The 27,762-nt window shown below is 35.6% G+C and overlaps 1 protein-coding gene across 7 annotated transcripts in view; it reads right to left on the reverse strand.

Moving 5' to 3' along the window:
• The window catches only part of LOC121416323 (perilipin-2-like), a 39,187-nt gene that overhangs the window by 2,766 nt on the left and 8,659 nt on the right, over window positions 1–27,762 (reverse strand). For 2 of the 7 annotated variants that reach the window (XM_041609881.1, XM_041609883.1), the window contains exons 2-9: window positions 12,287–12,553; window positions 11,596–11,678; window positions 10,849–11,026; window positions 10,219–10,448; window positions 9,627–9,770; window positions 9,082–9,246; window positions 7,872–7,997; window positions 3,606–4,299 (exon numbers count right to left, since the gene is read on the reverse strand). In XM_041609881.1, coding sequence (XP_041465815.1) covers window positions 4,174–4,299; window positions 7,872–7,997; window positions 9,082–9,246; window positions 9,627–9,770; window positions 10,219–10,448; window positions 10,849–11,026; window positions 11,596–11,678; window positions 12,287–12,553 — 1,319 coding nt within the window. In that variant the 3' untranslated portion in view covers window positions 3,606–4,173. Of the gene's footprint in view, window positions 1–3,605; window positions 4,300–7,871; window positions 7,998–9,081; window positions 9,247–9,626; window positions 9,771–10,218; window positions 10,449–10,848; window positions 11,027–11,595; window positions 11,679–12,286; window positions 12,554–15,438; window positions 15,805–17,770; window positions 17,901–27,762 lie in introns of those variants that run through there. The other 5 variants (XM_041609879.1, XM_041609878.1, XM_041609877.1 and 2 more) reach the window with 5 other exon arrangements.

Raw genomic sequence — 27,762 nt, forward strand, 5'->3', positions numbered from 1 at the left:
ACAAAATATCTTCAAATACCTGACCAGTTTAACATGTTTTATATCTGTGAAATATTCACACCAAACATTTTTTTTTTGCTGCTTGGTTGAAAATTGAGAGGAAATGGGCTTTAGAGACAACTACTCGTCTTGTTTTAACTCCAGAATCTACGAACATAACCCGGAGGGGCCACTTCCATTGACGAATGGATACCATGCGCGACCACAGGGTCTTGAAAAGCACCCTAAACACGTACATGTATTTTCCATATTCTGAAAATGCACCCCTTAACAAGTATTGGCGTGTGAAACCCTATCCTTAACAAGTATTGGAAACAAATACTATTGGTAAGTATTCCCAGAATTGAGCCGCCTAAACAAGTACAGCAATGTATTTTCCATATTCTGAAAATGCACCCCTTAACAAGTATTGGAAACAAAACGATACTCTTGGCAAGTGTTCCCCGAAATGAACCCCTAAACAAGTACAGCGATATTTTATTGTTATGTCACGGGTCCGTCGGTCGTTTTACCTTTACACACCATTATTTTGGTTTAGTACGGCCCCAACTTCCACACCTCACGCAAATTGGACTCTGAACACGTAGTGTTGGGGCAAAAAGGACATCCTTTATAAACCATTTTGATTTTGTTTCATCATCCCCGCATAGTTGACCCTAAACACGTATATTTTTCCGAGCGAAATAGATACCCTTTTTTCAATATATTTGTGTTTTTGACACCCTTATCACGTTACATACGTAACGTGCCCTATCTTGAAAAAGACATCCTTTTTACGTGTTTTTTTTACGGGCATGGTATCCACTCGTCGATGTAAGTGCCCCCCCCCCCCCCCGGAAACATAACCCTTTTTTTACTTCCCTTTGGACTTATAACAAATGTATGACATCCAAGTGGCATGTGCCCTGCATTACTTGCCCCACATATGATAAAGATAATACAGCAACATGGTTAAATACTGAATATAGAGTAAGAAGGGGAAGTAGTTAATCAGACAGATTTGATGACAGAGAAAGTTATATGAAATGGTGAAAACGCCACACATGAAAGCAATGATGGATGGTGACATAATATGTCGGTCCCAGACCAACATGTAGATAATCAAATTTGATTGATAAACGTACAGGGCGACGGAACTGTTTGAAAGTTGAGGGTTGGCTGACCATGCAAAAATTCACAATCAGATGGTCATTCTAACGTTTCTGTAAATGGTTTTGGAAAAAAAAGTGGAGGGGCTTTTTACTAGAACTTTCTTCCTTCTATTCATCTTTCTGTCTTACCTTTTCTTTCCTTCCTTCTTTCTTTTCATCCTTTTCCGTCTTGCTTTCTCCCTTTCCCTCTTACTTTTTTTCTTTCTTATATTCTTCCTTTCCAACATTCCTTCTCAATTTTTCTATCCTACATTCTTTCTCAATTTTTCTATCCTTCCTTCTCACCTTTTCTTTCTTCTTCATTTTTCCACCCTCTTTCTTTATCTGATATTCAATACCCCCCAAATTTTCACATGAAATCAAATCATTGCAACTTTGATGAATTTTGCTAACAGTACCCACGTGCAAACAGAAATGATATTAAAAAACACACACACACATCAATGTACATTCTTTTTTACCTTCTGAAGCATTGAAGATAGTAGCCATAATACAAAATGGTGCAGATAAGGGAATGTAAAGTAATAGATCACCAAATGAAAAAATAGATCAAGTGAAAAATGTCTTTTTGTAACAAAATCAAATATGCAACTTTTGCCAATTCAAATATTAACTGACATGTCAAATGACAAATGAAAAAACATAACCAGCAAAAAAAAAAGATTATTTCACAAATGTTGTGCTTACAGGCGACATTTATGTGTTAAACATGATTCTGTTTCAACAAAATGAAAGTTGATGTATAATGTTTTGATATGATGTGAGAAGAAATACATAGTTATGGAATAAAAATAACTATTTTTTTAGAAACTGTGCATTTAATATGGTAAGATACACCATGTATGCTTTTATGAAATAGAGGTTTTCCAGTCAACATGAATCATTAAAAATGGAAATTTAGGAATTACAATTAACAAAACCAATAGCCTATGGGGCAGCTGTTCTCTTTGTATAATCATCACATCTTTGAATATTCACAATTCTGTTATTTCCTTTACAAATTTTGTCAAACCTTCTTAATTTCAATAAAAATATGTTTCTTTCAGTTTTCTGCTTTTATTGTAACCAATACCCTTTATCGTCATTTTTTTTTGTTGGGGGGGGAGGGGATGGGCACATACAGGTCACACAGGTGTAAAACATGAAACCATCCTTTAAAAATGACAACACATAGAAATGAGTACAATTAATCCAGTCTTTAATATACTTTATCTATCTTGGAAGAGTTTGTTGTATTTCAGCATTTAATGAAAGATATTAAAAAATAAATGACCCAACCTTACCCCCCCCCCCTCAAAAAAAAGTATACAAATGAATAAAATTTTCAAAATACATTACAGAAGAAAATTAATCCTTAAAACTACAAAATCAGCTCATGCAAAATTGTTGACTTGTGAATAAAAAAAAACACCCTTAATCCACAGATGAAAGTTGATTTGAAAGTAATTATAATTGTATTAATAGTCAACCTTAAAATAAATGACAATTTATGGACTGTTTGATACATTTGATTCATCACCTCAAAAGCAAACAATAATTTTTTTTTCATAGAAAATATAAAAGTACTGACATGTGCTATAGATCTGTGCATGCATATAAACATAGTGAAAGTTGCTTGTGAAAATGATCAGCATAAATACACCTCACAATTGCACAACAGAAACAAAATGAGTGCACTTCTTTTATTTTTCATAGATAAAATGATAAAAATGTAAAATCCATGAACATTTTGAAATTATCATAAATTCAAAGTTTTAAACACTACCTAGAGCTTTTATAAGTCATACTCTTAATGTCAGAATCAATAAGAATATCATTCCTTTGAAAAGACTGAAATAAATGTCTAGATGGTCTTGTGAAAACAATTTTATACAAAAAAAAAATAATTATGTCATTACAAAAATCTAATAAAGCTGTTTTATCTAGCAAAGTTATTTGAAATAAGGCTGATATTTCAGAATTTGGTGTTAAAATATAATAATGTATGTAGTATGCAGCAATTTGTAAATTTTCAATTTTCATTTCATTGTGAAATCAATTTAACATACAAATTTGGTAATGGTATCAAAATATAATAATGTACAGTATGTACATGTAGTATGCAGCAATGTAAATTATCTCTAGGCTAATTCATATCACAATTTATTTCAATTTAAAATGAGAAGATTCACAAAATAAAACCAAGATTTTATGCATCAATTCTTTATTTCACTTAAAATTCCCCCTTTTCAGGTTTGAAGATATAACATGTTTATTCTGACATCAGTCTCGTGTAACAATGCTGCAGCTTCCAACTAGAATACATGCATACTTGATACTTCCTGAATCACAATGATTCAAGTAAATAAAAAACAGCTTACACAAGAAATTAACAAGCTTTTAACAGAGAAATTTTCACCTAAATTTTGATATTTCATTCACATACATGTAGTTGCATAAATTTTGATGCTGTTCACATAAAATGGCACATTTGTGTGGACAGAAAATCAATTCTGTGTCCTGGCATTTTTTTCTTAAAATCTGAACTAGAATTCCCCATTTCGATAGAAAATCAAAATTTAAGGTGATGAAAAGTGAAAATGATGAAACCAGTCATTGATCAGTCTGTGACAGACATAGCCCTTGATGTGATAGAGGGATGACGGCAATGATGAGAGGCAGGATGGGGTAAAGACATCAATGAAGATGCAGTGAAATCGATACGAGAGCGGTGCTTGGTGGAGCGATCTGGACCTGTCACCTTGATGCGGATGTGAAGGGAGGTTGTGATGTAAATGGACTGGACTAGGACATGCAGGGAGCGTTGGAGCTCCTTGAATGGACCTGCCCTGATCGACCCTGCCTCAAGGACGGCTTGCTTCAACGCATCCTTAGAATCATATGGGTGCATGATCTTATCACAGTTCAGGGTATCATGTGAGCGATGTGGGCCGGTTCGCTTCAAACCGGTTGGGGAAGTGTCATGAGGAGGACGCCATGCCATACCTGGTGCCACGCCCTGCAGCAGGTCTACAGTGGCTAGTCATTGGGAACGGGAGCCATTATTGGTGTAGGTGTGATCCCCAAGGGGCGATGGGGTGCTTTCAGCGACATGTCCATTGGACGTGGAAGAAGAAGTGTCTAAGTATTGTCTCACCTGTTGGGGTACCTGCGGATGGTTGAAAAATCAAGGATGGCAATGTTTGATAGATGGTTCTACAGAGCAGGCTCCGATGAGTGCTCCTGCTCTTCCTACAACATTCACTGGTATCATTCTATCACACCATACACTCTTCATCAGCTCAATCACTCTTGCACTCATGCTCTACTTTCATCCTTCTCTTCAAGTATTTGCTATTTCTATGAAGTATGCCGTTAGTAATCTTGAAAGGTGTGCAATTGCGACCGTATTGCACAATCCTCACCTGAACCCCCCCATGCTCTACAATATTCTTAGTTATATATACCCCCAGTAGGACATTGTAATATTATGTATCATTATAATCCATGGGAAATGCTTTGAAATTGAAGGAACCACATGATCCTTGACGGTTGGTTGAATTAATCATTATGTGAATTACTATTTTGAATTTTTTCAAGCTCCATTACTTACACCTATCATTTCTTTGTTACACAGCATTCGAGCCCTACTACATGTATAACTACAGAAATTATTAATATGATGCAGTACAGCTTTGCCTGTTATTTTTTCCAGTGCTCACAACATACTGTACTTTGCAATCTACTGTTCAATTCCACAATATCACCTTCACAAATTTATCATTTTAACATGTCAAGCCCATAACAGCTACCTATGTTTGTTGTGTCTAGAAATTTATCTTATCATTTACTAGTTTCGTATAGTGGCTAGTTGTTTAGATTATAGAACCATTTTAATGGGTAGAAACTGACTTCCTTTCATGAATATTGATGTATCTTTTTTTCTTCTTGAAACCTGTTTTTCATAGCTTTGGTATTAAAGGAGCATAAATGTGAGCTAAATATCATCGAACATTACAATATCATACAAGCTTAGTAATTAAAATGCATTTCTACTACTTAGAATTTAAACATGGCATTTTTCCGGCTGTTAGGAACTAAATTCTAATATAGCACCCTCTCTTGGAGAAGTTTATACTTTTCATTTAAAATAACTGTTCGAGCCTTCGCATAACATATTAATTGGATATTAGTTTAAGACTACTGATGAAGGTTATGTCCTCAAATTTTAAGCCCATTGACCCATTTCATGCTTAAGATTTTAAGGGGGGGGGGGATTTACCAAAAATAAAGTTTGTCTCCTTTATCTTATAAAACAACGGGTCAAATTTTCTAGGATATCTGAGTCAGAAGTTTCAAAATGTAAAATCAATAGTTGGTTAGATAAGATGATATGGTATCAATTATTGATGTAATGCTACAACTTTGCTGATAATCTCGATTCAATGCTAAGACCTTGCTGATATAATGGCAAGGTTAAACAAAGAAACATCAGCATTTCTTTCTATTCAAGGTTTTAGAACTTTGACCTGTAGTAGATACCTTTCATGCGACTTTCAAGATTGTGCTGATGAGTCAATAGTAACAGGATATTGTTGTCATTCAAGTTTAATCAGGTGATTGCAATATTGTTTCACAATGCATAGGATTTATTTACAACCAATTTTACTTGTGCTAATTTTGTACTATTGCAAAACTTTTTAACACATTCTCTCACTGTCAGATACATGTAACTGTTGATTATTGTACTAAAAAATATAAATGAATACTGAATCTGAATAAGAAATGGGTTTCAATAAATACTTCATGTACATGTAAGCAGTTAGTTATTTCAAATAAAATGTAATTATACAATGAAACCTTGTCTTAATGAAGGAATAAATCCAACAGCTTATCATGTACATGTACATTGTAAGATAGTGGAATACAAGTGCATGAACCAGTTGTGTACCATCTTGCATAAGAGTTTGACAAATCTGATGTGATCAAATTTCAAAGATATAAGAGAAAGCCATGTTTGATGTCAAAAACACAATAATCGTTCTGTTTTCGACGAAATATTTTTCATTTTTGTGAAACCAGCAGTGGCCCTTGAACATTAAAATCTTTGCCAAAATAGTGTATATAAAGTATTTTGCATGTTGACTGAAAGAATCATTATAAATTCTGAACTTTTAGGGTATTTAAACAGTGAAGAATCTTGTATTCTGGGAATAATTTGTTGCAATGTACTACTTGCAAATACAAAGATACACTCAACCTTGTATCCCGCCAGATGGGGTAATCAAAGTGAGGACCTGCTCAATATTCAAACCTGGCAATGAATGACTCGATTAGACACTGTCATGGATATGCATGTTTAGCGGGGCCTTTTATTTTATTTTGAGTCAAAATAGACTGGAGAGGCTAAAGAGGCATAGAATAGCAGCACGCAAATTCACAGGTTCACCATGCAACAAAATCAAAGCAACTGAACTAAGCTCAAGCAAGCAAAAAATAAATAAAATATAAAACCAAATCAGAAACAGATACTGTGGAAGTTGATGAGAATAAAGATGGAATGACAGATATAAAATTAATAGATACCACATACATACCATTGAATATAGATGATAAGTTTAATACATTCTAATTACTAGAATTAAATGAAATATAGTTGTTCAACTAGCCCCCCACCCCTCCCCCTTTTCATTCTAAATCTTGAAAATTTGGGGGATGAAACGGGATAAGACAAATATCCCAGGTCTTTGGTTATACAGATGTAAACATGCCCTCTCTTTATCATCAAAACCTTGACAGATTTCTTTTTTAAAGACAAATATTCCAGAATATAGATGGTAAGCATTTGAATAGGATAACAGCCAATTAAAAATCATTATTTTGTAGGCTTTTAAAATTAAGATCAAAAGGCTTTTTCATTGTCAGTGGGGTTTGACTCTGAAATAAAAATGCACATATTCCTTACTATTTTAATTCATCTTTTAGTTTTAAAAATCCTAACAAGTTTTCAGTACAATTTTTTTTTTGCTCAGAACTGGACTTACACGATTACAACTCAGGAATTTCCACTTGTTACAGTTTGGAATTATCTTCATTTAATCTTTTTTTCGTATAATAAATTTCTATGATTTGAATGAGGAAGAGGGGAATAGGACCAGACTTGAATGGTTAACAACTGATAATGAATGAATAATACCATAACACAGAATGATAAACAATATTTAAACACTACAAAAGTTAAGACTCATTCACAAATGCTGTGTAAACCAGAGATGCTTGATTTAATATAAAAAAAGAGACAACTGGCCTGAAAAAATGGACCTCCCATCAAAATCCACTTTGCCCCTCCCCCTCCCCCCCCAAAAGGAAACAATGCACCAAATCTATAAATTCTTGTATTTAACTCTGCATATGCCAACAGTATCTTACTGTTCCATTTTTTTCAAAGAGAGCAATTTTGCAAAAGATAAAGAGCTTTGAATAGTATTTGCCTTTATCTTGAATTTATAGCGAAAATGAAAAATGAATACACTGAGAAATCTCTTTACAAAGTTTCAAAGCTTTAAATTGGCAATAAAGTCTTTGAATTTGCAATAAAGAAAGGTATATCATAAAATTATCTCAACTCTCTACAATGAGAATGAGTTTGTCGTTCCAACAGGTATTCATAAAAGTGATTAACATTCAACGTGGTTTACACAAGCATTTGCAAACAATATATGGCAAGAAATGAAGACTCACCAGCCACTGAAGTGGTGTTGAAGAGACAAGGAAATCAGCAACAGACATGGAGATATCAGACATCTTGTTCAATTGTTGTTTAGCAGTCACAAGGACATTGGCTGGTAGATCACGGATCGTCTGCACCTACAATCAAAGTTATCTCATTTTACCAATTTGTTGAAGAAATTTCTTTTGAAACAAATAAATCCCTTGATGTGAAAGCTAATTGAGACTTCCAAGCAAACTATCACTACTATACCTGTAGCAAGAATTTCCAAAACACAATGGTTTCCCTGTGAGTAAGCTACTACATGTTTATATTAATACTTATATGCCAAAATACTGACAATGTAATATCGAAGTTTGAATTTTTTTATTGGAATAAAAACAACACTACTATTAAAATAATAAAATTTGAAAGATAGAAAATAAAAATAATTCTTTAAATGAGTAGCTTCATAATAATCCCTTTGTCATGATATCTAGATGGATAAAACTGAGCTAGATCATTTCTCCAATAAAATTAAAACTTACCTATAATACTCTTCTTCAACTTCTAAAAGGAACTACATGTAAAAGTTCTTAATACATCATAAGTAGGACAAGAAACAAATCTTTGGGGTGGGGGGGTTGTCGATGATTTGAGGATACCAGTAGTCAAAATCATTAGATGCTTCCACTTTTATTTGAGGGCTGATGAGGGATAATAAACCATTGAAGAGAAACAGGGGAAAGGGGAGGAGGTAGAATGAAGATAGCTTTCCATCAATTCAAAGAGGGGATAATATCTTGCCATGAAACAGTGACTGATCAAATGATAAGGGAATCTATATGAAATGAATGACAAACAATACGTTGAGAAAGCAGTGCATCTTCTACAATTAATCCAGGAAATGTTGAGATTCATTTATGTTAAAGCTAAAAATGTGAACTCTGTATCTTATCTCCTAAAGCAACCTGTTATTTATTTATTTTATTTTATTTATTTGAACATACTCCTTTGAATAGGAGGCACTCATAGAATATGGTGCGTTCATCCAATTAAAAAGAAACAAAATATATACAATCAATAAAAACAAGCAATTAAAAAAAAAAAAGAAATTATCAATCCCTTTACCCCAAATGTAACACACTATTCAGACAAGGCTGAAACCGAGAAGGGGACAGAATCCACCCCCCCCCCGCAAATCAACAATGATAATTGATTGCTGGTTGGATTGGACCTTACCTCTTCCAGTGAGTTATAAAGGGCATCAGCAAGCTCACGACCTTCCTCTACCTTGCCTCTTAGATTCTGGGGTAGAAGACGAACACAGCCTGCAATGTTACCACTCAAGACTTGTAGACGACCAGCAAGATTGCGAGCAATGGCTAAGGTCTTCTGTTCTCCGTTCTAAAGAAGCACGATAGAAATTATTTTTCAATATAACATTAATAACAAGAATTTAAAAGAAAAAGAAACATTTTCAGGATAACACGATCAGTATAAACTGATTCATAACCTAGACCTGATATAATACAATTTTACAACAAATAAAAAAAAATCATCAAGTAATAACTTGTATTCCTTCAATTACAAAGGACTATTATACATGCATACTTCAAATTTATTCAGAAGTTTTCATTTAAAACGGGGTTGTTTATTTTTCTGTTAATTCCTTTGGCTTCTTTGGCACCGATTTGTGGAGGCCTTCGCCTTGCAGTGGGCTGATCATGGCTAATGATGATAATGATCATAAACTTATTATTAAAGACAAAAGGATTTTAACTTACCACAGCGTCAACATCCTTCTTGGCATCACTCTCTTCTTCCAATGTCCAGTCGTCCCAGGTTTTAGAGAGAGTTTGATGGGTGGTGTCAATCCGAGACTGGACAGCCTTGTTAGCTGAATCGATGTTTGTACGAGCATACTCGATCTGATCAAGAAAAAAGGTTGAAAAGGGGGATAAATTGATTGTTAAAGTTGAGTGCAGAATAACATAAAGAAGGGAACACATTAATTTGTTGTTGAAGCATTTGCTTGCTGACCGGGTTTGTTCCTTGAATTGTCGGTGAAAGGAGCAGCAAGCAGGAGGGCACCAGGCCTAATCAGGATGTAGCTAGGAATTCTAAAGAGTGATCCAAATTGTATTCTAGATAATGTGTGTACTTTTTTTGTACCATATAATTCAAGATCTTGAAGGCATCAAGAGAGGAGTAGTGGGAGCATGATAGTAAAATTATAACAAACTTTCTGATTACAATTATTGAGGAATCTCAATACAATCTGACAATACATTGATCTTTTAAGTAAAAATAATCCTTACAATGCCTATGGGAATTACAGAGATCAGATTCAACAGGATATGTTACAATCCCACTTACCAAGTCTACAGTAAAGTGCAGTTTATCAAGCGTCTCCTGACTACGCTTCTGAGCATAACGGACATTACGCATGGCTTTGTTGACAACACGACGTCTGACCTTGTTGGACACACGGCTTGCTTTCTGGACAGTCGCCTCAAGGGGCTTATCCTCAGGGATATGATCTTCAGGTTCAACTCCAGCAGCAGCTAAAGCTTGGTCTGGGACCTGCACCTCACCGTTGTTAGCGGCTAGGAGATAGACGAGAGACAAAAGAATTTGAAAAACTGACACAGGTCTAAACTATTATCAATGGTCTAATGATTGGACAATGTGAGAAAATATGAATGACACAAAAATGAAAAGATGAAGAGATGAAAATAAATGGGAACATAAATTTCACTAATATCACTTTTAAAGGTAAAATTATTGTGCAAAGATGAAAAAGAAAAAGAAATGAGGCAATAATAACGATGTGATCCCTACATGGGGAAATCCCAAGATTACTTTTGACTGCATTGAATTGTTTAACCAAACCAAATCCTACAGAACAATTTATATTTCATACAAATATGAAACCATGCAATTACAAAACCATTTCTTTATTATTCTAAATGTAACACACACGATGTGCGTTTCTTGACTACTTACTGTTTTCATCAGGAAGGTAGTAATCCACAGCAAACTCAGAAAGCAGTAGAGCAGTGTCCACTCCAGTGGTCAGTGCCTTCCCAAGTCTGGTCAGTAGAAGGTTATTGATGCGATCTGAACCAGCTTTCTTGGTATTCTCAATCATCTTCTTAGTGCCATCCTGGAGATTCATCATCATCTGATCAAGACAAAACAAGCAATTAAAGAGGAATGGTAAATATGTGGATGATTAGATTAAGAAGTAATTCAGTTTCATAAACATAGGGGGGAAAGGTCCTTTGCTCACATGCCCAACATTGTGGAATAGACTTCTTAACACATACAAATTTGTATCTCTGCTGAATCATTAAAACTCTGGGCAAAAAGTTTCTATTTTCTTCCTAACTTTCTATGAGCCTTAGGCATTCCGGTCTGCCAAGAGGATTTTGGCACTATGAAGTTGCATTATTACTATTTAGATGTTGAATTTATGAAAAACTTGAGTTTTCAAATGTAAAGATTCAAGATTGAACTTGTATCATGTAGATAAATAGGTAACATGAGTAGCATGACAGGGCTATACATGTACTTTCAATATAGCAATAAAAACATAACAAAACCTTGCTTAAATTCATCATAGATTTCTTCAAATCCAGAAATGATACAAGTAAAAATGAATTCATGACATCAAGTCTACATATCACAAGACAGTATACATGTTAACATTGGAAACAAGATGATGCCTTTCAAGTTTGATACAGTACATACCTTCTCTGGTGATTCAGTGATGACTGGGACCTTCTCTTCAAGTTTATCCATCTGCTGGTTAGCATATTCATTAACAGCAGAAACTGAAGAAAAGATAAATATATTGAGGTGCATATTGAATACTGACCTCCAGAATTGACCCATGCCTTTCACACTAATCATAATCAGCAATACCATCAATTGAAGTGAATTATATATCATGTACATGTAACTCATGTACTAATTCATTGAGGGGGTAAAGGTGATTACCACAGTAGAATATGGCCAACTCATTCAACAAGGACAAAAAAATGTATTAAAACATTTGGACTACAATCAGAGTTGTTGCCTAATCCTAATGACTCATTTTAAATAGTTCAAAACCACAACAAATTATTCTATTTCCTGTGAATGCCTACACAAGTTGAAGATCACCTTAAGCTGTAGATAACAATTTGTTTCAAGCAGGAGAAAATCAATTTTATCAATATGGGATTTGATATTTTGATTGGGCGAAAAAAAAAATCAATTGAAGTGAACTTTACAAATTATCATCTGCAGATAACAAGCAATGCAAAAACACTTCCCCTCATGTGATTTATGTTCATTATGTACATTATATATATATGCAAGCATGAAGCTCCTAACAGGTTAGAAAAAGAATGCAAGATTGACTTTTGTTTACAAAACAAGAAAGCAAGCATCATCTTACTTGGTCCTTCAAGTCTATTGACCACCGGCTGGGCTGTGCTAGCAGCCATGGCTACAGTACTTTCAGCCATTTCCAGAGTATACTTGACCAGACTATTCTTGTCCTTACTCCAGTTGTAAGCATTGGTCACTTGGGACAAAGTTGAACTGACCACAGGAAGTGCAGCCATACGATTGATGACATTGACCTGAGTGCCACAGTCTTCCCCCTCTCCTGTAGTTTGGTTCTCAAGTTCTGGTTGCATGCTTGGTGGTTGCTGCTGAGCTTCTGTATGATAAAGAAATAAGAACAAAATACAGGAAATCTTAACCAATAAATATGAAAAACATTTTTTGAGGGTGTGATTCGGGGGAGGGGTGTCATACTACTTGAAAGAATGGAAAATTCTTTTTCTCTTCACTTCACTGTCAGACATGCAGGTACACCCAGGAGAAGCAATTTCAAATCGCAAGAAATGACATGGAAATTGTAAGAAATTGCTAATTTTCCAGGTCTTTTAAAGTTATAATCTGTTGGCCACAATCAGTTATTATACCTACAGAGCCCAACATGGGTTATCTCTGGCATCAGGCATACATGTACATGTGTAATGGATCAACTTTAAATATGCTACAAGTCATTGATTATTTGCGAAAGTTAGAATTTCTTTGACTTGCAAATTATTTGGCTCAGTTGGTAGAGCATCAATCTCACAATCAGGAGTTTAAACCCGGCGGGCCGCATCAGACCAAAAGATGTTAAAGTATGGGAGTTGCTGCAACCGTTTGGCTTTCAACAATTCAAGGGATAGATCTATGTCGATGTTCTCCTTAACCCTATCTCGGCCGGGGTATTTTGGGAGTTCATATGGCCGGGGGAGGGGGGGCTCCCAGGTCCCCCCAAGATTTCGGCCGTCGACCGCATGACCGCCCCGAAAATTGGCATGCTGGTTGCCTCGAACATCATCTGTAAAATTGTACGGTAATTTATTTCATGTGAATCGCTATTAAGTGATTATGCTAATTTATGCGTAATTAGTATGCAAAAATCATACTTTTTCCTCTAACTCCCTAAATGAAGCTCCAAATTGACTAATTTTTGGTATGGAAACTCTTTGTGGTGTTCTTAGCAAGTGCACATGCAAAAATTGCGATATCAAATCATGTTCTTATATATATTGTTTCTGCAATTTCTTATGTATTTCTTTTTTTTACCTTTTGTTTTTCATTTTTTTTCAATGAAATTGGTTACGGACTCTTCTGAGATCATAAAATTCATTTAGACCAGCAAAACTAAAAATAATCATACATTTATGAATTTTGGTTGAAAACACAATTTGCATAGACTTTGTACACAAAATCATGTTTTTAAGCAATTTTTGGAATGACATGCACGTAGATGTTAAATAATTTCGGAACTCCGTACCCGGGCGACGCAAAGTTGGTCTCAAAAGTTGTGCAAGACGTGAAAGTAAAATTTCAGCGAGTGGTCAAAAAACTTCGCACGGCAAAAATATCGCACGATTCGTTGAGGGGGGCCTTCGAGGCCCCCTCCCAGCCTAGATAGGGTTAAATTAAGCATCTCCAAAATCTCTACATTATTCTCTTTCAACATGAACTTTCACAAAATATTGTTTCATTAATTTTAGCAATAAAAAGTACAAAAATTCAAGAAAACAAAGCTTTGACCTTAAAAGTGAAAGAAACAGTCTGCAAAGTTGATGTTGTCTGCTAACTCTACTTCAACAAAGGTCACATGTGTAAAATTGGAATGAACAGGGAAATATCCTACAAGAACCTCAAGTTTGTCATGTTTGTCTTTCTGTGTAGAGCTATAAAAAACAAAGCAACTGCACTACAAATTGCTCAGATCTAATGCAAAGTGCCAGTTTCAATTCAATCCTAACATTCAAGTTGAAAAGTATAAAATAAAACACATGATACATTGTAGGGCTAGGCTATACTCTATAAATTTTTGCACAAAAAAAGAGGGAAATTTCCTGGTCCTGGAATTATTTCACACAAACATTTAATAATTAATAGATTCAGGCTTTAATTAGACTATACATGTATACTCTGATCTAATAATAAATCAACTGTAATTGTAAGTCTATTCACCTGAGGCTCACGAGAAATGAGACATACATAGATGTAATAAATCTCCAGTGCTTTTTATAATCAAAGTATTATCTGCAAAGTGCCCCAAGGAGAGTGCAGTGATCCCTTATCATCCCTATACGCGAAACCTACGTGATTCCTAAAAATATCTTTACACCTGCAATACATACCTGTAGTGTAGGCACTGGCCTGGTAATTGCTTTCATTCCAGAACCCCACCAATAAAATTTGCTCGCTAGGCAGATATTCATTAAAAAATCTGACTCAAACTCAAAGTGAAAATGGTGGAAAAATATTGAATTTCATGCATTTTATTTAACAATATCAAAATGCTGCATTTCATATCAAAATCCCAAAGCGGCACCATGTTTTGTTCAGCCTGGAAATGCTGGCTGATATTTTTTTCCCAAAAAAAATTATCATGTCCCCGGCAGAGCTACCAAGTCTCACGCATTATGCGTGAAATGCTGGCTGATGTTTTTTTCCCAAAAAAAATTATCATGTCCCCGGCAGAGCTACCAAGTCTCACGCATTATGCGTGAGACTCAAGCATTTTGGACTCTTGTTCATCCCCTCAAATCTCTGTCTCACGCAACTATTACAGCCTATCCCCATATACATTGTACACAATGTCTGTGATCTCACTCAGATTCACAGAAAATCTCACGTATAGCTGGTCTTTGAACTTGGCATCTCTGTGTCCCTCCAAAAATTTTTTGAGATTTTCAGCACACTTTGTACCGGCACATACACGTAGCTGGTCATAAGATTGGGCATTATCAACTGAATTGTTTTGCAGAATAAAAAGAAATAAATCTCAAATTAAAAGGTGGAAAGACATGGGACCTGCTTCATAGGCCTACTCTGTAGCCCTAGTCTAGATTGCAAAAAAATAAAAAATAACTAAAGAACACAAGAACACACAGTGCTGTTACATGTACAGTATTAACATCTGGACATGTACATTGGTCGTAGTAAATGTAAAGAAAGCAAAATGCAGCATAAAACATGAACTTAGTCTACAAAGACATCTGGTTGAGAAAAAAGACAACTCACACAAGATTGAAACAGAATTGAAGATGGATCCAAAATGAATTGAGAGCTGATGATATCTAGCACAGTACAGTAGTACTAGCAGTCAGTCAGTTGTAGCTGTTCTTGATGTAACAAGGTTGGAATCGTTCTGATGCAACTTAACAAGAAATGGAACCTTAAATACCCTCAGTTACATGTAATTCAATGTCTGGTAAATGTAATCAATAATGAACAAAGATGTTTTTCTAATCCAAACTAGCCACAAGGATGTATGTAGGGTAGATATGAAGAGAATTCATGAAGCAGACAAAATAATCAATGCAATGCCCATCCACAATACACTTTTGTCTCATGTGATACGCACACAATGATACGTGCCTGACTGCATGCTGTCCATATATTCACAGGAACTCTGTTGCAATAATTTTGTCCTTGTGGTGACTTTCAGCTTTAGGTCTGAGTCAGGAAACAGCTGATTGATAGCACAGAGAGTGCTATGACCTACTTAGTGTAGTGTTTGTAGAAGAACACCTCAATGACACTGTTAATTGATTCAACAATGTGCCCACTACCTGGCCTTGCAGTAGCCCGCGGACTGATAACTGCTAAAAAAAGTTTTTGGAAAAAAAATAAAATCTACATGTACTGGTACCCTCTCATCATTATCATTCTGATGTTAATATTAAGGCCGGAATAAAAACTAGATCATCTTCAAAAGAAAGCTGACTGTAATCATTTTTTTATTTCACTGTGAATTTTTTTTCAATTCAAAATTACGGTAAATCCTCATGACATGGACAGTACAAGTTTAAAGGTAAATGCTAGTTTTGGTTACGATATCAAAATGAATTCGTACAGAATCCAATGAAATGACCACCAAAGTGTCTGTTTGTATATAAATAAAACGTATGTGCCAAAGGATTCTGCAAGAAATTGTGTAATTGCTGAGAAATCAGCAAATGAGCACAGGATTCGGGTAGAGTGTCGGGCCCGACATTCAAAGCAATAATTATACACTGTCCCACGTGCGCTTATCTGTGTTGGGGATCTTCAGTCTGAACATTTTTCAGCGTAGATTTAAAGATTTCACAAAATTCAGTTTATGTAAATGTTCCAGATCTAGATCCTCGATGATATACTGACAATTAAGCCTTGTTTGACAGACTTTCTTGTGAAATCAGTGTTTACTGCAACTACTGGAATTTCTCTTAAGTTACAACACTAATATAGTATCAGAATTTAGTCCCATTTTCTGTTTTGTAAAATTTGAATTCTATGTTCTTCTGTGTTCTTAAAATCAAATTCTCTTCACTACCATGGCAAATGTTCAAAACACAGTACATCCATGTAAATAATGATATTTCAATATAAAAAAAAAACAAATGATGTATGCACTGAGGTTGATGAATAAAAACTCAACAATACATACCGGTAACCATTTGATTGGGAGATTTTCCATTGATGAACAGTTCTCTTTATTTGAAATTTCTTTGATATTCATGATTTTCACTGCATATTTTTATTATTTTGAGGAGCTGAAAGTTGAAAAATTGTGTGCCATGAAATTCTGTTTTCTTCCTAGTCCGGTAGTCCCGTCAAATTTCTCTGCTTTCCATATAATGGGGACTTTAGAATATTCATACTGCAGTCAACATGACTCCTCATACTTCAAAATAACCTTACAATACGATCAATAATCCATTGACTGATGCTCCTCATAATACACTTAAAATCAACTTTCAAGGACCTTTTCCACTTCTATTCTAATCCTTCTTTGTTGAACATCCATGTTAAATACCGTATGCTGCAATTGTCTGATGTTTCATGCTTCTCTTTAAAAACAAGTTTCAAGGACTTTCATTTGTTCAACATGTCTATCAAAATCAATCCGCATGAAGATAACAGACGTTTTCACGCACAGCACCCTCTAAGGAATATTACCATCTTAGATATACAAGTAGATCAAGGTGATCAAATTTCATCCAAGGGTGGTTCCCCATCCAAATTCCTCCCCCCCCAAAAAAAAAAAAATTAATACAAAAAAAAATACTATTAGAACATACATTATAGCCAATAACACTAGAGTGTGACAGTAAATGCACATATTATGAAAGCCATACAGTCCATGCTAGGCCCCATAGAAAATGGACAGAAACTTTTTACAATAACCTTCCAGCCATGGAGCTAGATGCATCACTGTTATACCACTGGCTCCTAATGATTGCTACAATGTACCATCAAATCAAGGTAGACAGAAAACCCGAACCGGCATAATCCAATAATTTGCAGGTGGGACCTGTGGGCTGTTTCATAAAGCTGTTATAAGAGCGACTTTAAGAACGACTGGTTTCACCGTGAGATGTGTGTGTAGTGCAATGGCATCCTGTCCCTGGCTCCGAGGAGATGAAGCCCGTCAGTGGTATGACTTTAATATCCAGGAGCCTCCTGGCTAGCCTCCCCCTGGCCATGCCTGCTGGCCTGGTGACGTGTCTGGATGCCGCTGGCAGAGGCCAGAGAAAGAGCGAAAGCAACACCAGGTGGGTGTTTTTGATAAAGATGTTCGTAAGTAAATTTAAAGAGCAACTGTTGACCTTTTCTGGTGGTAAATGAATAGGCAATGGTTGAGCGCGTAAGAAGGGTTCACCAGTCCTTTTTACCAATAAACAAAAGAAAGATATTACTTTGAAAATAATGGCATGTTTTGCCTCATTGTGACTTTGTGAGCAGTTCAAATTTCTTGGTATGTGGTTAGACTCGAAACTAACTTGGTCTAGCCACATTAATGCGATTATTGATAAATGTAAGAAAAGATTAAATTTATTACGTTGCGTTTCGGGTACGTCCTGGGGGAATAGGTATGAAATTTTGAAGATGATATACAAAGGTCTTATTTTACCTGTTTTAGACAATGTATCATTAGAGTCTCTTTAATTCATAAACTTAGTTTGAAAGATATCTGTATTAATTTTGAATGGATTCCCTCACATTGTAATGATAACGGCAATGAGATTGTCGATAAAGCTGCCAAGAAAGGAGCCGCGAAAATTTTTATAGACATCGTTTTACCAAACACTATAAATGAACTGACATGCTCTCGTATGACATTTTATAAAGGTGTCTGGCAAGCAGATTGGAATGCGTCTAGAAATGGTAGATTTTTATATGCTAGTCATGATAATGTCTTTAAGCAGGCTTATAGAAAGGGTTTTTCTCGGAAAAAGGAATGCCTCCTTCATCAAATTACAATAGGTGAGTGCAAATTCAACTATTATATGTTTCAAATTAAACAGCACTCTTCAGGCCTCTGTGAGGTGTGCAATGTATTTGAGACTATTGAACATTATTTTTTATTTTGTTCAAAATATGTAAAGGAGAGACGCATCATGTTTGATAAACTTAAGATGAATGACTCGAATCTAAAACAATTGTTAGTTAATCCCGATTATACACGGGTCGGGAACTACTATGTTTTATATATGCCACTAACCGTTTTGACAGTTAGGTGTGTGTTATTTTCTTCAAACACTAGACATGAAAGAAGGATTGATATTTCTTATTAATAAGAAAAGACAAAACAAAAGAATAAGAAGGACGTGAAATTGTATGTGATGTCACAATTGAATTGTTATTTAACAAAGATTTTAAGAAATTACAGTGGATCTATATATATGACTAGTCATGCTAGTAGCCGATTGGTTATCTGTTGTGCCCTTTTTCACGAACAATCATTTAGCACGCGCGATATGTAATTTCTCTATTTGTATTAAAATGTTTATTCCTCAAAGATGTTTAATTTGGTAGGACCCACTAATATAATAGGTCAGGTGGATGGGTGACTAATCTATATTAATACGTCATCGTCACCAATGGGTTGATGCCGTATGGATCGCCTTGCCGACAACGTCCTACTTACGAAAGCGACTGGCGCGAATAGTCTGGAGAGATTGAAGAGCGCCATCATATTCAACAACAATTGTCATTTTTCAATCTCTATTTTTAATTAAGAAAAAATAATTTAAAGGATCAAATTTACTTAATAGCCAAGTAAGATGATAAATAGCTGTAATGGAAACTGACAGTGTAAAAAAATCAAGTGTTTGTCCCCCCCAAAAAAAAACAGAAAATAGGCCAAACATTACCAACCTTATTTCACCACACAGGGAATGGTAACAGAGAACAAGGTTACATGTACCGGTATATCATAACCTTATTCATAGAATGAGTGGCCCCGGATGGTCATATCTTAATGCATTATTTTATCCGATCTTTCCAATTTTTATTCTCAAGCATCAAAACTGGAAATCGGAAAAATGTAGGAAAAGGGGGGAAATCAGATTGGATCGGGAATTGAAATAAAAATTGGTTACATTACATAATTTCTGTTACAGACGCGTGCGTCGCATAAGGTTGGCGTAGAACAATAGGAAATAAGATGGCGGCGTAAACATCGGGCAAGTCTCTTCTGTCTTGTCATATTTTTCTAATTTTTTTGATGAATTCTTGTAAATAAAATCAATGGCGCAGAAATGTCGGAAATGAAGTCGCATCCCATGTACATGATTTAGGGCTACATGTACATCTTTTAGAAGGAAAGTAGAAATCTCGGGGGAGAAAGTTTCAGGTTTTGGCGGCCTACACGCATGTGTATGGATAGGAATACCTGGGGCCCGTTTCTCAACACCTGGAAAAGTTAGTCATATCTTTATCCAACCACAGAGTTAGTTCCAATCTTACTAAACCTGTTTCACAAAAGGCTTCCTAACGAGAAGACCTTGATATTGATACTATTGGTAAAAAGAGCAGACGAGACGTAGCCTTCGACACAAAATAGCATAATTTTCAAAAAGAAAAATTATGACAAAATTGCAAATATTGTGATGAATTTGGAAATACATCTTTTCAAAATATAAAATAGCACAGGTGAATTATGGATCATACATACCTAGACCATGAAGACTGGAGCATTCAATTGCTGAGAAAATTAAATAATGAATAATTCATTTCATGACTAAAACATCACTTGTGGACGTTGAGATGGGTACCCCCGGGATATCCAATTTTAATAGTTTACGAAAGTAAACCATAACGATTTTCTTTGTAAAATGATAATTATATGGTCTTTTAGACTTTTACGATTCCAAACGTCATCAAAATATAGTTTAACAAAACATTTTTTAATCTTTGATACCGAAACATACGATATTTGACAAATTATATGCATACATTAGAGATGGAATTTATCCAACTGTTAATAGGGGTCTGAAAACAACAAATACGAGTCCAGTTATGGATGGCCTGATGTGGTAGAATCTTTATCAATTAAATTATTTTACTATTTCAAAATGAATGGTTTTGTGGCGTTTTACCAACAGTTTTTATAGTTTCTTTGTCTTACAATTATCAATGAATGCATTACCCATGTTACCCCACTTGTTTTGTGATGTAATTTCAACCTCTATGATTTATTACGTAAGATGATAATTTTTAAATTTCTAGGCACTTTTGCATGTCATAGTCTACACCTTGATGCCACTACGTCATTAAGATTTAAGAAAGAAGTTATGACAGGTTCGGAGGTGTCATAAATATTTAGTGAGGTTGTTTGTACCCGATCTTGGTAAAGAGGACTTTGTGAAACGGTTAGCAGAGAAGTAGCTCACCATGCTCTCCGATTTAGTCAAGAAGTTAGACATTTATGTTATGACATGTATGACGGTGTTGAGAAACGGGCCCCACGCTTCATTGAGAGAAAGCCTACGTCAGTATTATGATTTTTTAGCCTCAAGAAGCCTAATTGTGACCACAATCAATCCTACATGTAGTCCCGATCCCGTGAGTATGAGTAATACCTTGGTCACATTTGCTCTACGGCGGCCGTAGATACCTGAATTCGAGAGATTTCTGCGGCGGCCGCAGAAAATATGCGGTGGCCGCAGGGTCGACGTACGGCGGATTCCTACTTTTTACATGCCGTAGGGGTGGCCGTAGAATTTTAACGCGGAGTTATAACATTTTTTCTTTTCTACGCTCGCCGTAGAAATTAGACTAGCCGTAGGCATGGCGTAGAATGGTCTACGGTGGCCGTGCGGCTGCCCTCGTGTTTTTCTTCCCTCCTTTCCCCTTCTCCTTTTGTGTTATATGCTCGGAGCCACAAGGCGCGTATTTAGAATTTTGCACCTCGGGGGCCCGACCTATAATTTTTGGCCCATATGCATGTGTACTTTTCAGAAAAAAAATGGCGACCCCTCCTCGTCAGGCAAACAGGTGCCTTAAATGCATGTTGAATTATTTTATTTCATAATCACATGAAAAAGGGCAACTGCAGACCACTTTTTTAATGATAACTTAATAAAAAGCAAACTATTCATGAATATGATGTAATACCACTTGTTTTAAAAGAACAAATAGAATAAATAGAATATTCTGAGGAGTGTTGTAAGCATGAGCAGGATGGGTATCTATCATTCTATTTATCTGTCAGGGTGAGCTGAAAATTGTTTATAATCCAAAATGACCCAAAGTTTGGAAATTCTAAGCATTATTAGTAATCATGAACAGTATGGGCACTTAAATATTATTCGATGCGAGCGCGAAGTGCGAGCTGAAATTTTTTATATTCCGTTCCAAAACTAGACATTCTACGCAATTTAGGTATGGGCAAGTCCAAGAATTCGCGCGCGTTACGTATGGGACATTTCAGAGGCTTCAATGACCTGAAAAATAGTGTTAATTGACTTTGATTAGATTGAATACCCTCATGATGGTAGACATCTAGGAGAAGAATAATCATGGAAAAAATGGTGGCATATGACCTCGACCTTGACCTTTTAGAGAGAAAAGATGGGCCGTTACGTATGGGACGCAGAAAAAAGACAATTTTTAAAACAATTTTTTCAAGTTGAGAATTCTCTGAAAGTATTTCATTTGACAACTTGTAACTTAGTGTGATAGAAGTCACAATACTCTAGTATATCTAAGGCAAGTTTCATGTCATAAGCCAAATCCCTCTAATTACAGACTCTAATTAAACAAATTAATGACATGTTACGTATGGGACAGTTACGTATGGGACATTTTGTCCCCATAGAGAACGTACACAATATCCCCCATAATTCAACAAATTGAAATAATTTAAAATATGGAAATGACAAAAGAGTTTCTATCTTTTAAAATGTTCTATTGAGACATATTTGATATGACTGAAAAGGAAATTAGCCATTTCAACATTTTTTTCCTTGTTTTTCATGGTTTCATGAATTTCTTATGTATTTCTATTGTTTTTTATTTTATTCATATTTTTCCATTTTCACAATTTTTTCACTTCAATTGTTTTCATTAATCAGTATTCATAACAAATCAGTCTTTAAAAACTAAAGAAAAGGTAAATAATCACTTTTTAGAGCACTCTTGAATTTTTTTTCTCCATTCACTTTGTACACAAATCTCCCCATTGACATTGTGTGTAAATGTCCCATACGTAACATGTTGTCCCATACGTAACAATTTTTTAATTAACTTTTAATTAAAAAGTAAACTCTATTTTTGAAACTTTTTTGGGTATAACATTTTCATACTTTATAAATTAGAACTTCCCAGAGATGCAACAATGCAAGTATTGTATTATGAGAAATAACTTAAAAAAACATCCTCAAAATGTTACGTATGGGACATTCCATCCTTGGACAAGACCTAATTTGCATAATTAATTAGATGACATCACATTTTTTCCCCAAAAAGTAATAAGATGTTAGGGGGTCCATGTCCCACCTATGACTAAATCTCACAAGTTTTGTTTTTATTTTCTATGAGTTTTTATAATTGTCCCATACGTAACGCCCATTTTACCAATTATGCAAATTAGGTGCCCCAAATTAGCATAAATATGCATATTATCAGATTTTTCTTAATTAAATTTTAAAATTTAACATTTGGGCTTTCTTACCCCACCAAAGATAACTTCTTAAATGAAAGATGAAATTTTGCCTTCTAGGGTGACCTTTTCTTGGACTTGCCCGTATCATTAACAGGATGTCCATCTAACTAATCATTCAATGCGAGCGCGAAGCGCGAATCACCCCAAAAGTCAAATTTGCCCCCCCCTCCTAGGTCGAACACTACTGATCGTATAATATTCAGATCAGTGTCAAACATTAATTTGGCGACCCCCCCTTCCTAGGTCGAACATCAATTTAGTGCCCCCGCACTTTTATTACTCCCCCTTTCTCCTTTTCTCTTCTCTCCTTTTCCCTTCTTCTTGTTTCTTTCTCTCTTTCTTTTCTCTCTTTCCTCTTTCTCTTCTTTCCCCCTCCTTTTTTTATCTCCCTTTTCTTTCCCTTTCTTCCCTCCCTCTTTTGGCGCCCCCTTTTTTCCTACCCAGAAAAAAACTTTGAAAAACTTCTGAAATGTCTAATGTAAAATACATGTATCATGATGAGTGTGACAAGCAATTTATGGTATACTATACCCTGTATAGTCCCCCTGCGGCCGCCGTGAGGGCGCCTTACGGCCACCTCGCGTCTGCCGTATTTGTCAAAAACCTACGGCCAGCGCAGGGTCGCCCTAGGGCGACCGTACGTCATGATTTCAAGGACATACGTCAGCCGCAGATTTTTTTCTCCATAAATTAAAAAATACGCCATGCGGCGACCGTAACATATGTGACCGCTAGAGTTAGTGGCCGTGGAAATTCTGAGGCGACCATAGAATTGCTACTCACCGTAGAAATTTTAGAATCTACGGCGGCCGTAGCAAATGTGACCAAGGTATAAATGCACGGTGAGCTGGGCTTTCGCCTGCGAAGCGGGCGGGAGCTCCCTGCCCTCTGTTACCGGTCACTAGACCAAAAGCTTTGGTCTCTGTTATGTTGGTTGTTTAGCTGAACTGCGTTGGCTTCACTCACCAAATACAGAGACCGAAGTTCTAGCACGATCTGTACAGTGGACTCAATGGCCATATGTTTATGTACATGTACTTAAGATCGAATAAAACGGGGAATTGTTCCTTTTAACTTGATTTTTCTCAGTTTTTTGGCAATTAATGCCAAGAGGGAATCCTTTTAACTTGATTTTTCTCAGTTTTTTGGCAATTAATGACAAGAGGGAATATTAATTTGCATTTTGGTTGTGTTAACTTTCAAAATTTTTATTTATTAAAGACAAAAATTGAAGAGCCCCAAAGGGGGGATTTTGCATTGCAAGTCCCCAATGGTGGCTTCACGATAGTGAGCCGTCTGTGTACGAGGAGAAATAAAAAAAACTAGATTTTAATTCGTCATGCGGACGAATAAGGTGGTCTGTCTTTATTCTCGCCATCATGATCACTATTACCATGTTCATGCAGATCAAAATGATCTTCATGATGTCAACGGAATGTTCATTATGGATGGGATACTTGTGAAAGACGGGAGATGATAAAGCACTGTGAAAAGGGTCTCTTTGATGTATGACAATATATACATGTGATATGAAAAAAGTAATTGTAATCTGTTTTTATCTTGCTAAATTTAAACTTTTATACCTTTTAATTATCATAAAGGATCATGTAAGAGGTGGTAAAAATTTAAAAAAATGGAAAAAAAATTGTTAACCCCAGGACTCGAACCTGCGCCCCCGAGAAAGCAAGTCAAATGCATTATCCATTGAGCCACGATACTCCCCATAGACATTACACGTAAGCAATTTTGAGAATTACAATTCCAATATTGCAAGCGAAATACGGGCATGATCCCGGCATCTGATCAATAAATAGAGATTGCATTTCCAAAAGCTTGGAATCTCAGCTACAACATACTAAATGCTCAGGGAAAACTGTCAAGAAACAATGGAGATATGGCTCACGAAATAGAGGAATGTCGAATCTAGTTTTGAGGAAAAGTCATGTCCCATAGAGATTACACGCAAAATACATGTGATATGAAAAAAGCAATTATAATCTGTTTTATCTTGCTAAATTTAAACTTTTATACCTTTTAATTATCATAAAGGATCATGTAAGAGGTGGCAAAAAGAAAAACAAAATGGAAAAAAAATCATCTTGTTCACCCCAGGACTCGAACCTGCGCCCCCGAGAACACAAGTCAAGTGCGTTATCCATTGAGCCATGACATTCCCCATAGAGATTACACGTAAGCAATATAATTGACAATTACAATTCCAGTTTTGCAAGTGAAAAACGGGCATGATCCCGGCATCTGATCAAAAAATGGAGGGCACACTTGCGAAAGCTTAGAATCTCAGCTACATCATACTAAAAGCTCAGGGAAAAGTGACACTAAAAAATGGAGATATGGCTCACGAACTAGAGGAATGTCGAATCCAGTTTTGAGAAAAAGTCATGTCCCATAGAGATTACACGCAAAATGATGAAAAATGACATGCCTCTTTTCATTGCTGTTTTACGCAATGATGCGTTTCTCAAAATGAAAATTCATGTTAATTAAGAGAAAGAGTACATTCTAAACTACAACATATCCAAATCTGGGCGAAAAGCAATCGATATTCGAGAAGTTACAATCAAATTTGCATAAATTTGATGACGTCATTTTTGAAAAAAATGAAATTTTTAGTTTAGGCACCATTTTGATGACGTCATGATCGAATTGAGGGACATTGGTGACATGAAATCAAATCTACAACTCATACTCTATCGATATATGAAAAAAATTTGGGGGTCAACGGATTACTTAAAGAGCTAAAGTGAATTTTCAATAGGCATGTTTTTGCACATATATGGCCTATAGTGAGAGCTCGCGCGCACACGTGCTGCAAACTTTAACGGGTGTTAATTTCGTTATTAATGGTTGTAGAAGGTTGATCAAGGTATCAAATTGCTCAGAATTTTATTAGCAATGCAATGATATTAAAAGAAATGGTGTTTCTGCCATGCGTTAAGGTGTTACGCGCGGAAACGCGCGCGCATATGTGCGCGCACAAATTTTTGAAATGCTTAAAATGACCTGAAACGCACCCAAAAAATTTTATAGGCCATTTAGAGAATTTTTTTACCTTTGACGCGCGCGTTATGACCTTTACATGACCTTTGATGACATTGACAGTTGACACTTAACCTGAAGTTAATGTCATGTAAATATTGTTAATTTTTGATAATTGATAACATTTGAAGATATGATCAAATGAAGAATTTTACAAAATGGCGCGTAGATGACGTCATCATGACCATATGACCTTGAAAAGATTCGTATGCCGTCTCTATGATAGACTCTATATGTGACAAAAAAATTAGCAAAATTGATTAGGCCAATTCTGAGAAAAGTTGGCGACAAACATAGGTGCGAAAAATAAAGAAATAAATAACTAGATTTTAATTCGTCATGCGGACGAATTAGGTGGTCTGTCTTTATTATTGCCATCATGATCACTATTACCATGTTCATGCAGATCAATGTGATCTTCATGATGACAACTGAATGTTGATTATGGATAGAATGCTTGTGAAAGACGGGAGATGATAAAGCACTATAAAAGGGTCTCTTTGATGTATGCCAATACATGTGATATGAAAAAAAGTAATTATAATCTGTTTTATCTTGCTAAATTTTAACTTTTGTACCTTTAAATTATCATAAAGGATCATGTACGAGGTGGTAAAAAGAGAAAAAAAATGGAAAAGAAAATCATCTTGTTTACCCCAGGACTCGAACCTCCGCCCTCGAGAAAGCAAGTCAAATGCGTTATCCATTGAGCCACGATATTCCCCATAGAGATTACACGTAAGCAATTTTGAGAATTACAATTCCAATTTTGCAAGTGAAAAACGGGCATGATCCCGGCATCTGATAAAAAAATGGAGGGAACACTTGCGAAAGCTTAGGATCTCAGCTACATCATACTAAAAGCTCAGGGAAAAGTGACACTAAAAAATGGAGATATGGCTCACGAAATAGAGGAATGTCGAATCCAGTTTTGAAAAAAAGTCATGTCCCATAGAGATTACACGCAAAATGAGGAAAAATGACATGCCTCTTTACATCGCTGTTTTACGCCATGATGCGTTTTTCAAAATGAAAATTCGTGTTAACTCAGGAGAAAGAGTACATTCTTAACTACAACATATACAACCCTGGGCGAAAAATAATTTATTTTCGAGAAGTTACAACCAAATTTGCGTAAATTTGATGACGTCATTTTTGAAAAATTAAATTTTTAGTTTAGGCGCCATTTTGATGACGTCATGATCAAATTGAGGGACATTGGTGACATGAAATCAAATTTACAACTAATACTCTATCGATATATGAAAAAAAAATTGGGGGTCAATGGACTATTTAAAGAGCTACAGTGAATTTTCAATAGGCATGTTTTTGCCCATATATGGCCTATAGTGAGA

This window comes from Lytechinus variegatus, chromosome 5 (genome assembly GCF_018143015.1).
Source record: "Lytechinus variegatus isolate NC3 chromosome 5, Lvar_3.0, whole genome shotgun sequence".
Classification (NCBI taxonomy): domain Eukaryota; kingdom Metazoa; phylum Echinodermata; class Echinoidea; order Temnopleuroida; family Toxopneustidae; genus Lytechinus; species Lytechinus variegatus.